At 52.3% G+C, this 12,735-nt stretch overlaps 1 protein-coding gene across 1 annotated transcript in view; it reads right to left on the bottom strand.

Annotated features, from left to right (window-relative positions):
* Nucleotides 1-12,735, bottom strand: part of LDLRAD4 (low density lipoprotein receptor class A domain containing 4) — a 297,449-nt gene that overhangs the window by 9,971 nt on the left and 274,743 nt on the right. The window contains 1 exon segment of the mRNA XM_061170466.1: nucleotides 7,457-7,608. Coding sequence (XP_061026449.1) covers nucleotides 7,457-7,608 — 152 coding nt within the window.

The following is a 12,735-nucleotide window of genomic DNA, read 5'->3' as shown; positions in this document are numbered from 1 at the left end:
GAATTCCGTTTACTAGTATTTTGTTGAGGATTTTTGCATCAGTATTCATATGGGATATTGGTCTTTGGTTTTTCTTTTCCTGTTGTGTCTTTGCCTGGGGCTTTGGTATTGGAGTAATGCTGGCCTCATAAAATGAGTTAGAAGGTGTTCCATCCTTTTCAATTTTGGGGAAGAATCTGAAAAGGACTGGTGTCAGTTCTTTAAATGTTTTGTAGAATTCACCAGTGAAGCCATCTAGTCTAGGAATTTTCTTTGTTGGGAGGTTTTTGATTATTGATTCAATCTCCTTACTAGTTACAGATCTATTCATATTTTCTATTTCTTCATGATTCGGTCTTAGTAGGGTGTGTTTCTAGGAATCTTTCCATTTCATCTGGGTTATTCAATTTGTTGATATACAATTGCTCATAGTACTCTTATAATCTTTATTTCTGTATCTCTTGGATCTTTTTCCACCCAAAGGATACAATGCTTATAGCGCTGAAAGAGAGTCATCTGTGACCATGACTCACGGGCTTCTGCTGTGAGCTGCGGCTGAAGCCTGCTTGCTGCCTTGGGTCCTTGGGCACCACATGTGAGACCACCACATGTGAGACCACCCCATGCTCTGAACTTTCTTGGTTTAGCTCTCAGCTAAACTCTCCTTTCCACACACAAAGGACCACAGGGATCATCAGATTTGGGGACTGGAAACACCCAATATAGTGTTTTTCAAATTGGGGGTTGCAGCCTCTTAGAGAGCTGGAAAATCAATTTAAGTGGGTCACAGCCAGCATTCCACAGATAAAACAGACAGAAAACATCTTGAGTACATTTTAAGTACTGTTTGGTGAAAGTTCTGCCTCAGTTGCCTGTGCGTATTGTGGATTGTGATGTAAAATGTGTTTCCTACACATTTGGTCAGAGGGGTCAAAAACAATCTGAAGGTCTCTGATCTAAGCCAGTTCTCCCTCATTTTGGATGGGAGGAAACTGAGGCCCAAGGAAGGTATACGACTCACTGGAGGTGTCATGGCCAGTTTGTGTAAAGCAGGGCCATTGCTGGATATTTTGACTTCTACCCAAGGGTTCCTCCCAGTGAACGAACATATCATATGGCCTCAAATATTTGAAAATCAATTTTACTCCCTTTCCCAGGGTGAATTTCAAAGCATAGGTAAAACTGATGTTTGGATATTCAGCAACATCTTTGCCTTCTCATAAAATCACTTTTCTCTTGTTTCTTCCCTTTTCCCAGGCAGCCTCTCCACCATCCAGATGCTTTAGTAGTTCTGACTTTTCCACCCTAGACAGCAGTAACAGCTTAGATGCCAATGACTCTTCTCTCCAGCATTTCCCCTTTATCCTCCTTGGGATTCCATCATCAGACTTCTCAAGACTATTTCCCTCCCAACTCTACTCAATCTAGGGCACGTCCCTTAAGAGAAAGACAAATCAAGAAGGAAGTTCTGCTGGGAAGAAAAGAAAGGGAATCCTTTGTATTTCCACAACAATTAATAGCTCAGGGAGGCCTACAGGCCCCTAAGAGCAAGCAGAAAAGGAGGAATGTGATGCCTCCTGGGGTTGGTGGTGGGGGAGAGTGAGCAATCAGGCTTCAGGAGAAAGCAGCCTGGAATCAGAAAGCTCAGGGCGATGTGGAACCACACACTGTGAGCCTCCTTTCACGCGTGAGGGGCACAAGCCAAGTGCCTTCCCCGCGGTCCCGGAGTTGGTAGGGGAGTAACAGAGCCGGATCCCAGCTACCTCCCGTGCAGTCTCTGACGGCCCTGCGCACCTCCCCAACAAGGGCCTCTCAGAATTAGGATAATTTAGAGAACTTTTTTTTTTCCCCAGAACAAACCACACCGGTTTTTAAGGACTAAGTAAAAACAAACTAAACAAACTTTACCATTAGATTATTAATGCTAATGCCTATTTAGAAGGTTACTAAAAATTGTTTATAAAATTTTTTATCAATTAGCATACTTTTGTCACAATACCAACCGTCTTCAAATGCGTTACCTTGGGAGTCTACAGATTACAGATGCTCAGAATGTTATTGAAACTGTCTTCAGCATCAGTTTATGTGAGCATAGTGTGTCTTTTAATTGCAAAAGTAATGCATGAACACATCCTCATCACAAGAGCCTTAACAACACAGACCAGGCCCTCTGTCCACCTCCCCCTTCCTGGGTCCTTCCTGGCCTTTCTCTGCACCATCAGCTTGTAGCGTGAACAACATCAGCCTTACTAATGGTCACACTTGACTTTGCACCAAAATTGTATCAGTAACTTGATGAGCTACATAATGAGATTTAACTCTAAATGGATTTTGGCTGGTACCAAAAATCAAACCCAGCCTCAGAGAACAAATTTAAAAAAGGAAGGCTTGCCATCATTGAGAATTTTTTTTAAATGTCTCTTGAAAATTTTACTAAAAATGACCTGTAAGCTTTGAAGGTAATTTTAAAACTCTTCTGAGCAACATCAACAGCAGAAGGATGATCTAAGTTACTAGCTTTAAAGACAGATCTTGGAGATTCTGCTGTGTAACAGCTATGGCCCAGCATCCTTATCCAATTTTCACCAGTAACTTGGCCTCCTTTCTCTTACTTGAAGGAGACATTCTCATTTCAAGCTGTTAAAATTGTTTATCTTCTAATGCTTCAAGGGTAAAACCTTTTAAATGGCCAGTCTGCAAACACCCCGCTCCTGCTGAGACAAACAGGAGGTAGACAGGATCCCGTGCTTGATGCTTAAAGGAGGCCTGACCTGCTGCCCGTGGCCCCTGGACACTTGGAAATGCTCATGAAACGAGCTAGGCAGCAACCCCACCAGTCTCACAGTGCAGCAAGAATCCACCTGCTCGCAGGGAGCCTGCGCCCTGGACCAGCCGATGCTACTGTCACAGACTCGCCTGCTCCACCTGCATTATCAGGCAGGCCCTCAGCTCATTTTTTGCGCCTTCCTGAAAATGGTTCTTTCCTATCGTTTTAGAAATGCTTTCCTAACACAGGCTGAAGTAGGTAGAAATGAGACTAGGCAGGTGCGCAGTGGCCGGGCTCTCAGCCACAGTGGGAATGAGCTGTGTGGGGCCCCAGGACACACCTGCACGGAACTGCCGGCCCTGCTTCGCAAGGCGTCCGGGCCAGTGGAGAGGAGCCCAGACCCCGTCACAGAGAGGAAGGCCCTGCTCTGAGCGTGGGACTGGTCAGCGGGACTGGTCAGCAGGCCCGGGACACACCGTCCTGTGACCCAGACTCACCTCACCTGGCCGAACCACTAATCTCATAGGAATGATATTTACTTCCACAAGGAAGTTTCCCCATTTTTCGGAAGCCAGTGGCCCCCTTGGTCCATCTCTGTTTTCACCTTTGTGGTAGAGGCATGAACACAGAAGAATGTTTGCTCCAAAAACAATCACCTCTGTGCAAACCGGCTCACCGCTGAGGCCCGTGCAGGGGCTGGGACCACAGCGGAAGGTGAGCACAGGCTGCTTGGCAGCCCTGGCCTGGGGGACCTAAGCAGGAATACAGGCCAGTGTGGCTGATATGCTCACTTTTCAAGGAAAGATGTAAATTTCCATTTTTACGTGAAATCTCCCAGTTCTTTCAAGTTGGATCAAGTTTTGTCAAAACACCCTGCGGGGGGAACCACACACACACACTGGCCACACCCTCGCCCAGGTCTGGCCATCTGTAGGGAGGGTCTTTGGGCCTGGTCTTCCCCCACACCCGAGTTTCCGCACCACAGACCCGTCCTTCCCCGCGGGGCTGGTGCACCCACTGCCCGCCAGGCGCTGCTCTGGCTCCAGGGAGGCCGGGCACCGCACTTTCACAATTGATTTAATCCCTGCAGCATTTGGTCATGAAGAAATGCCTGATGTGACTCCTTTTGTTAATTTCTTAAATGGAAATTGCTGCTTTTATAGGTCAAAATGGCTGAACACCCACAATTTCATATGATTCAAACTAAGTAAAACGTTCCCGTCCCTCTGCTGTTCCTAGTAGATGGGCGGCCACCTCCGCCTTGCCTGCCATCCAGGCAGGTTGGTGGGCCCTACGGGGTGGCCTACAGGCAAGGCTGTCAGAAAAGGCCACGCGGGCCTCCCCTGGCTCGGGAAAGAAAGGCTCCAGCGATATGTGTGAACATCTCTCAGGGCTGCATCTGGAATATTTATGCCCTTTTATTGTTTTCCTATTACTTGGTGGTCTAAGATAATGAAAAGAAACCTAGACAGTCTCAAAGTTCCGAACTCACATAAGCCAGGCTCTAAACACTAAGGCAAGGCTCCCTCAGAAAGAACACGTACGGCTTTTTATCACAAACCCACTCACTGCTGCTGCCACTATTTAAGCATTTACTTTTGTTGTAACTTAACTGAAGCTGATCACTCTTTTTCATTTTCATCCAGAAGTGGCTGCTTCCACCAAATTCAGGGCCGGTCCAACCCATACCCCTGCTCCCCTGGAATGGCGTCTCAGGGACGCTGTGGTGATGCAGGCTGACTGGCCTCGGCCAACACAGACTCCTTCCGTCCCTCCCTTGGCACAGAAGTGTGTCCTCCCACAGGCATTGGAGGTGGCAAGGGGCCGCGTGAGGAAGGGGCTGTGACTGCACAAAGCAAACCCCCCGAATCAGGGCAAGCTGGGCCCAAAGGGGCAACTGGTCCAACCCACCTTTTTCCAGAGGACTCTCCCTGGGAACCAGGGAAAGCCCATTAGTGCAGAGAGGGAGTCAAGTTTCCTCAACCACATCAGAACATCTACATGTTCAGCCTCTTTCTCAAGAACAAAACCCAGGGACTTCCCCGGCGGTCCAGTGGTTAAGAATCCGCCTTCCAACACAGGGGACGTAGGTTCGATCCCTGGACAGGGAACTAAGATCCCACATGCTGCGGGGCAACTAAGCCAGTGCGCCACAACTACAGAGCCCGCGCACTCTAGAGCCCATGTGTCACAACTAGAGAAGCCCGCGTGCCACAACGAAGATCCCGTGTGCCGCAACTGAGACCTGACGCAGCCAAAAAAAAAAAAAAAATCCCAACTACTGTCCTATGTTTTTCCATCTTGACTATCAAGTCTTCCATAGGAAATACATAAAAGTAACCTTAACCAATAGTGTTAAGCCAGATCACCTAGAAGCTGACAAATTAGATGCCCAGCCCTTCTCATAGCATTTTAAAATAAACACACTTTTTACTAACATGGTCATGGAGACCTCACACAGTTCTGGAACAAACGGGCCAAAAGGCCCCCAGAAGTGCGGGGGTCCCAGCAACGCATAGGCTCAGAGTCATGGACGCTCATCCACAGTGAGGCCAGCAGGGGGCACCCCACACCCACCAGCTGCCAAACAGCAGGCACAGCAGCTCCTGGGATGCTCTGACAGCAGACACGGAACCACCCTGACAATGGCGACCCCAGGCACCTCCAGCCTCGGCCTTCTCCTTCTCCCTAGGAGAGCACAAACCACACGAGGCCACGGGCAGCCTGCCCCTCTAAGCCCCTTTGGAGGAGGCTGGTTGGATGCTGGGGGCGGGGCAGGGGGCCACCCAGAAGGGCACCTTGAAGCTGCTCCACCGACCGCACACCCTTCTACAGTTTATGGCCTCCTGATATGCACCCCTCCCCACGCACAAATGGCCCCTGGAGACCCCTTGGCCTCCCCCGAGATTGAGAAAATACCACCAAGCCAGGTGGGTGCTGCTGATGGGGGGAGGCTGGGGCTCACTGCATTGTTTCTTCCTTGTCTGGTGGGTGCCAGGCTCACATCCACTGATTGACAGAGTGAGCAAAGGAAGGCAGAGCCCAGACTGAAACCCTCTGATGGGGCAGGTTCCCTGTGGACACCTCCCACCCCCACCAAGCTGTCAGCAAGGGCTCTCTTCACTCTGCTGACGCCCCCGAGCCTGCCATGAGATCCATGTGTATTAACAGCATCCCCGTCTCACGCTGAAGGGCCCCCGGGGAGGATGGCAGGGCCACCCCATAAGCTGAGGACGTTCAGAGCATCCCTGCAACACCGTCCCTGAGCCGTGACAGCCGAAAACATCTCCCCACATCACCCAAGGTCCCCTGGTCAGGAACAATGAGTATGAAAGAAAGGATCACACTGCTCTCCCAGAGCCCGATGAAGGGAAGCAGCATCTCTTAGAAACCGGGAGGGAGGAGGAGGTACTTAGGAGGCAAGAAGCCCAGCCAGGTGGGGGGCACATTCCCAGGCAGTGACCCCCAGTGCTCCTGGGATCTGCATCTATGTCCCTGTCCGGGAGAGTGAGGCTTCTCCTCTGGACTAGACATGAAATGGAGGTCCAGCCTGTGCCTAAACTGTCTCTGGTCACCGTGTAAAAGTGCATCGTGAGTTTGTGAAACCTCGGTGAGCAGTATCCACACTCCCATTTTATCAGAAGGAAAACCCAAGCCTCGGGACACACCTGCCCTGCACGGGCCACACGGAGGAAACGCAGTAGGGAGGGGACAGCGGAGGATGAGGGAAAGCCAGAGGGAGAGAGCGTCTTCCTCAGGGCTGAGCTGCAGCCCCCAGCACCCATCTCGTCCCTGTGGGTCTGGGGGCGGCACACAGCAGCCTCACCCTTCCCCCCGGCTCTGCCTGCCACGGACATAGGACACTGGGCAAACCTCAGCTCTACCCATGGGGACAGCAGACCCGAAGGCTGGCCGAGCGACTCTGGCCCCGATGAAGTGTGACCCTGCCCCCCCGAGGGGTCCCCCCAGGACAGCTGCCCCCACACTCAGGGCAGCCTCCTTAGGCCAGTCACCAGGCAGCCCTGGTCCCAACATGCTTGGGGATTCAGCGTCCTTCATCCATCACAGAAGCCAAGAATATATAATTGTTTAAACTCAGTGTCCCCAAGCTCTCACTGACAGCCACTGGAACCACAGACAGCAAAGCCAGCTTGGACCTGAACCTTCCATGGCCCCTGGGCTCCTGGGTTAGATCATAGAGCAGTTTAGCTGAATATCAGTGTTTTATTTCCCAGGGGAGGGCGGTGATTCAGGGCAGGAAGTAGCTAGGAATATTTTTTTTAAAAAAAACCAACCTGAAGAGCCTTGCTGTTCTGTGAGGCCCACACAACCTGCCCACCCTTGTGCCCCAGAGGGCCCCACCCCCTCCCTGTCCTGCCCCGCTGAGCCCCCGTCTCATGGGCGTAGGTGGGGATGCAGGATGCGTCGCTGACCCTGGACCATGTCCCAGCGTGGATGGAATTCACACGTATGACACTGAGGGAAGGAAGCCAGACGTGGAGGGGCAGGGACTGCACGGTCCATAGAGTTCAGAGCAGGAGAAATGAGTGTGCCGACTGCCGTCCAGGCAGTGGTGACCGTGCTGGGGGGTGGGGGGGGACTGGCCTCACGGTCGGGCCCCCGGACTGGGCGTTCTGTGTGTGGGATTCACACGCCGAGCCCAGGGCCGTCCTGCACCCAGGCTCCCGGCCCTGCTCAGCCCACACTTACCGGCTGCGGCCCGTCCTGCCTCCGGCCCTGCCCCGGGTGGTGGATAAAGGACCGGGTGGAGACTCTGTAGTGGTTCAGCAGGCAGACGACAACCACGACCATCACCGTGACCACCACCACCACGACGACCACCTGGGCGAACTCCAGCTCCGCTGTGACGAAGAGGAGAGTGCGTCAGCTGGGCCCAGGGCCACCCCTCTTCCTAGACCCTCCTGGGACAGAAACGACTTCCCCCAGGCCTGCTGCCCGAGAGCCCCGCTGTGTGGCTAGCAAGTGATGGAGGGAGGCCCGACTGCACGGACAGACCTCATCTTTGCGGTTCTGTCCTGAGAAGGGCCTGGTCAAGCGTGTCCCACTGGCCCCACGGGACCTCCCGAAGGGCTGCGCTGTGACGGGCCGGCGTCACACAGGACACCAGGTCCAGCCCCGTGTGCACAGCACGGGCGGCCACCACACAGGGACCTTCCCCCGGGCAGGCAGCTCCTGGGTGCCATCTCCTGGGACACAAGAAGCTCTGGGGCCCCGTCCCTGCCAGATCCCCCAACCCCCAGGGGGGTGGAAACTATGATTCCCATAGCACCTCCACGCGGGGGCTGTGCAGCACACTGGAGGGAAAACATGCTGACAAAGAGCCCCAGCTCCGCTCTGTGAAGGCCGCACCAGGGGAAGTGACTGAGGAGATGCATCTCCATGGTCTCCAGCCCTGTGGCACCACTGGGTTCTGACCGCACCATTACAGAAGCCCGTCTAAACCGCTACCACGCGCTCCCCAGTGGGCACCTTCACGGGCAGTTCGAGGAGAGGGTGCCAGCCCTCAGCTTCTCAGGGGAAGTGGAGCCCAGGGCCAAGGTCAGCCCAGACTTCCTGCTCCCTTCGGGCCGATTGCTGCCCTGTTCTCCCCACACTCTGAGCGGAGGTGGCTGTGCAGGGGGCGGGGGGCGGGCACAGTGCAGGAAGGGCAAGAGGGGGACAGCCCTGTCTGCGGTGGTGCTGCCTGGGACGCGCACACATGTGGACACGGGCACAGGAATGTGCACACACGTAGACACACACACACGTGCACGCATGGCACACCCTCTTGCTGCAGCAGGGCTCAGGCCACCGGCCAGTGGGTACACTGCTCTCAGGTGCGGGCTCACACCTGCGCAACGCAGGCAGGGGCTGGGTGCCGCCCCACATCCACCCCGTTGGGGTAGAGGGAGGGTCTTCCTGGATCCCACTGTGTCCTGTCCTGTGGCGCCGTCCACCACGCCAGCCCTCCGCCCCGCACACCTGATGGACAAAGACTGACAAACATGCCTGCTGGACCAGGCGGGACGGCCAGTGGCCCCAGGTGGGGGAGGGGGTGCGCTGCAGAACAGATGATGAGTGTGAGGCCCGAGGACCCCACAGCCCTGCGTGGGGAGCAGCAGGGCCCAGGCGGGTGTGCTGGACGCACCCCTGACTGGAGGCTGAGCAGGTGCAGGAGGCAAAGCCCCAGCAGCAGGAGGGGTGGGGCCGCTGGGCCCACACGTTGGGCTCCCCACCGTAGCTGTCTGCTCTGGACGCCCAGAGGCCTCGTGGCTGATGGGCAGGAGATTGCGCTCGTACTTCCTCTGGGGAGGAAGCCCCCAGGGAGCCACCCAAGTACCTCCCAGGGACGATCAGAATCTTCAAGGTGGAGTCTCCTGGAAACTGAAATCACTCTCTGTCAGAGGGTCTAGGCTGGGACTTTGCAGCTGGGGTACAGATACCAGCGTGACCTCGTTTATCCTCACGTGCTATGAGGTGTGTGACACACCTGTGAGGGAGAAACATGTCTTCACAACCCTCTGCCTTTGCAGACAACTGTCCCGTGTCCAGGACACCCTGTGTCAGAAGGTGCCCACGCATCTGGACCCCAAACCTCGTCATCAACGACACAGGATGAGGCTGTGTGTGTAAGCGATGAGGGACCTGCCTCCATCACCTTGTGTTCCCGGCATCAGGCGTGGGCGGGCCTGGCGTCATCATGAAGAGGTGGACTGAGGACAGGCTCTGGAGCCCACTGCACAGGTGCCCACCTAGAGGACGGCTCCCGCAGGCAGGGGTGAGGCCCGCCCTGGCTGCCAAGCACAAGGGGGCATCTCAGGAGATGAATGGAGGGCGAGCCACCAACCCATGGACCCCTGCTCCGGGGACAAGCAGATAGGAAGCAGGGAGTCAAGGGCGACTAATGCAGCATGAAGACTGAACCCAAAATAATGCTTTGTTTTACCAACTTTTATTTTTATTTTGTGAATGAACAGCAGAGTATTCAAAACTTGCCTTTCAGGTTAAATCGTGCCCTGGAATTGACAAATGTTTCCTCTTCTTAAGAAAACTGCTTTGCTTTTTGGATGACGATTACGGCGAGAGGCCCCGCACACATCTTTGCGTGTTAATTCTTCACTTGGAGGATGTCATTCTAGGTCATCTTTTCCTGAATATGGAAGGCTATGCAGATGACCATTTGCAGCAAAACAATCAAATTACATTTTCATAATTCTATGCACATTTGGGGGTATATATGTGTTTCATTTGAAAAGCATTTTTATTATAAAAAAATAATGAAGACTTCTTTAAAATTCAAAGAACATAGATGGAAATAGTGTATAACGTATAAGTTCCCCTGCACAGGCCGGCAGCTCTCACTGTGACCCCCACGCCCACGCCGTCCGGGGCACAATTCACCCGTTGTGTGTATCTGTGTGTTGCCTGTTGAATAAGGGGTTTCTTCTTTTTAATGAATGGAATCACTGTACAAATATATTGTTCTTTTTTCCACTCAATACATCACAGACACCTTTAAACAAGAAAATACGTAAACCAACCTCATTCCCTGTGGTGCCGCCGGTTCCTAAACACAGAACACTGGGACTTGCATTCTCCAAGCGATGGGTGTTAGGTGGTTGGGTTTTGTTTTTTTTTCCTACCATGACCAAAAGATTGTGTGTGACCCACATTTGTAAGCATCCCTAGGAAAAAATTCCAAAAACTGATACAACCTTGTAAATGCTCCTCTTGTCAAGGAGAGGGCAGGGTGTCTCCTGCCTCATGGCCCCAGACCCTCGGTCCTTTCCACGTGTACTAATCTAATGGGCAAAAACACGTATCTTGTTTTAATTTGTATTTCCCTGGTTACTAGTGATTGTGATCTTTCCCTATGATTACTAGTAAATTTGTATTTTTCTTTTTCATAATATTAGTTTATATTAGTTTATTTGTAGTTTTCTCATTTATTTTATTTGTAAGCAGTCTTTACATATTATGGCTATAAATCTTTATCTGCTACATGCGTTGCAAATATTTTCTCCTGGTCTGTCACTTCTTTAAACTTTGGTGTGAGTTTCTCTGTAGATGATATAAATTTTTTTTATTTTTATGTCATCAAATATTGTCGCAATCTTTTTTCTTTATGGCTTCTAAGCTTTCCATTGATTAGGAAGGTCTTCTCTCCAATATTCTAAAAATATTTTTCTTCTAAGATTTTTCTGTTCAGATTTTTATTTGCTCTGGATTTTATTTCTTCTGGTCTGAGACAGCATGTAGAACCCTTTATGTTGTCTGATAGGCATGAATCTTCTGAACTAATATCAAACTAAAAAGTTCACCACAAGCAAGGGTAAGACAGACTTCAGCTGTGGGAAACTGTATAGAAGCTCCCACCTTTCTTTCAAAGGGAACCACCTGCTCTCAGGCTGTGGTTGGCGTGCCCTGGGCCCTGGGCCCTGCCGCGTCCCTGTTGAGGCGCCAGCACCAGAAGTGCCCCCCCGCCACGTGTCCAGACTAGCAGAGCTTCCTCCCCAGACCCTCCCTCCTGCTCTGAGACCAGCCGCCCTCGAGGGCTTTGGTCCCAGGGCTGCTCTGTACCCCAACATGACCAATTACCCCAAAGAGCTCTGTGTGGATGACGTCTACCAGTATTTACCATATTTGAAATTAAAACTTGAAGATGTTAAATATTTATTCATTAAAAAATAAACTCGGGCTTCCCTGGTGGCGCAGTGGTTGAGAATCTGCCTGCTAATGCAGGGGACACGGGTTCGAGCCCTGGTCTGGGAAGATCCCACATGCCGCGGAGCAACTAGGCCCGTGAGCCACAACTACTGAGCCTGCGCGTCTGGAGCCTGTGCTCTGCAACAAGAGAGGCCGCGATAGTGAGAGGCCCGCGTACCGCGATGAAGAGTGGCCCCCGCTTGCTGCAACTAGAGAAAGCCCTTGCACAGAAATGAAGACCCAACACAGCCAAAAATAAATAAATAAATAAATAAATAAATAAGTGATACTGACATTGAGATGGATGTGAGTTAGCTTGTGCAGTGTGAATATGTGAATCAGAAGTTTTTAACTTAGGGTTCATGGAGAGCCATTAATAGCCTTCAGGAAAAAAAATAAAATAAAACTCACCACATGTTAACACATGTAACAAAATAACTTCCCGTTGCCACACTTTACACAGTGCCCACCTCTTTACTCCCAGTGGCCTCCCCTCTGCTTTACCTGCACCGGTGGGACATGTGGCTGAGGTACAAGGAGGAGGTCCCGCCTCACTGACCCCCGGGAGGGTCTTGGGGTCCCTGGGGATCCTGTGGCCACAGTTGGAGGACGGGTGGTCCACACGGACTGATGACAGGCCCTCTAGTACAAACGCTAACGCCAGGACTCGAGATGTGCTCGGAGCAGCTCCTGGGGGCCCGGGCACAGGATGGCAGGAACCGGCCCCCAGGGCGCCACTAGCTGAGGCCGGCAGCCCTGGGTGACAGAAGGCCTTCACTTTGAACTCTGGGCGAACCAGTCCATGAAAACAGACTGCTTTTTCAAACGCTAACAACTGGAAAGTACGAGGCTTTACTCTCTTTGAGGCCACACATACTCCCCCCCACCCGAGAGTGGTCCAGAGTGAAAACTGGAGGAAACAGAGATGGTTCCTGGGGAGAAGCATGGTGTCATCGAGACCCAGGTCCTGTGCTACCAACAGCCCCTCTGAGCTTAGCAGGGGGTGTGTGGGCACCCCTGTTCTCCCACGGCCTCCTTCACTTTAAGCAGGAACATCCTACTAAAAACACCTCATAAAGGGCGAACTATTTAAAGACCACACATGGCAGGACATCAGAAGATGGGATGGTAGGTGGGAAGGGGCTTAGAGACCCCCAAACCCAGCTGCCACCCCCGCATACATTCTGTAGTAACAGTGACAGATGAGTCACTCCTGTCCCCTCTTCCTTCACGATTCCTGAGCCCCCCCTCCCCCTCCCCCCACCCCGCTGTGGAGACGGCTC

Source organism: Eubalaena glacialis, chromosome 15 (assembly GCF_028564815.1).
Source record: "Eubalaena glacialis isolate mEubGla1 chromosome 15, mEubGla1.1.hap2.+ XY, whole genome shotgun sequence".
Classification (NCBI taxonomy): domain Eukaryota; kingdom Metazoa; phylum Chordata; class Mammalia; order Artiodactyla; family Balaenidae; genus Eubalaena; species Eubalaena glacialis.
Note: the sequence above shows the minus strand (reverse complement) of the source record. Positions and strands in the feature narration are given on the sequence as shown.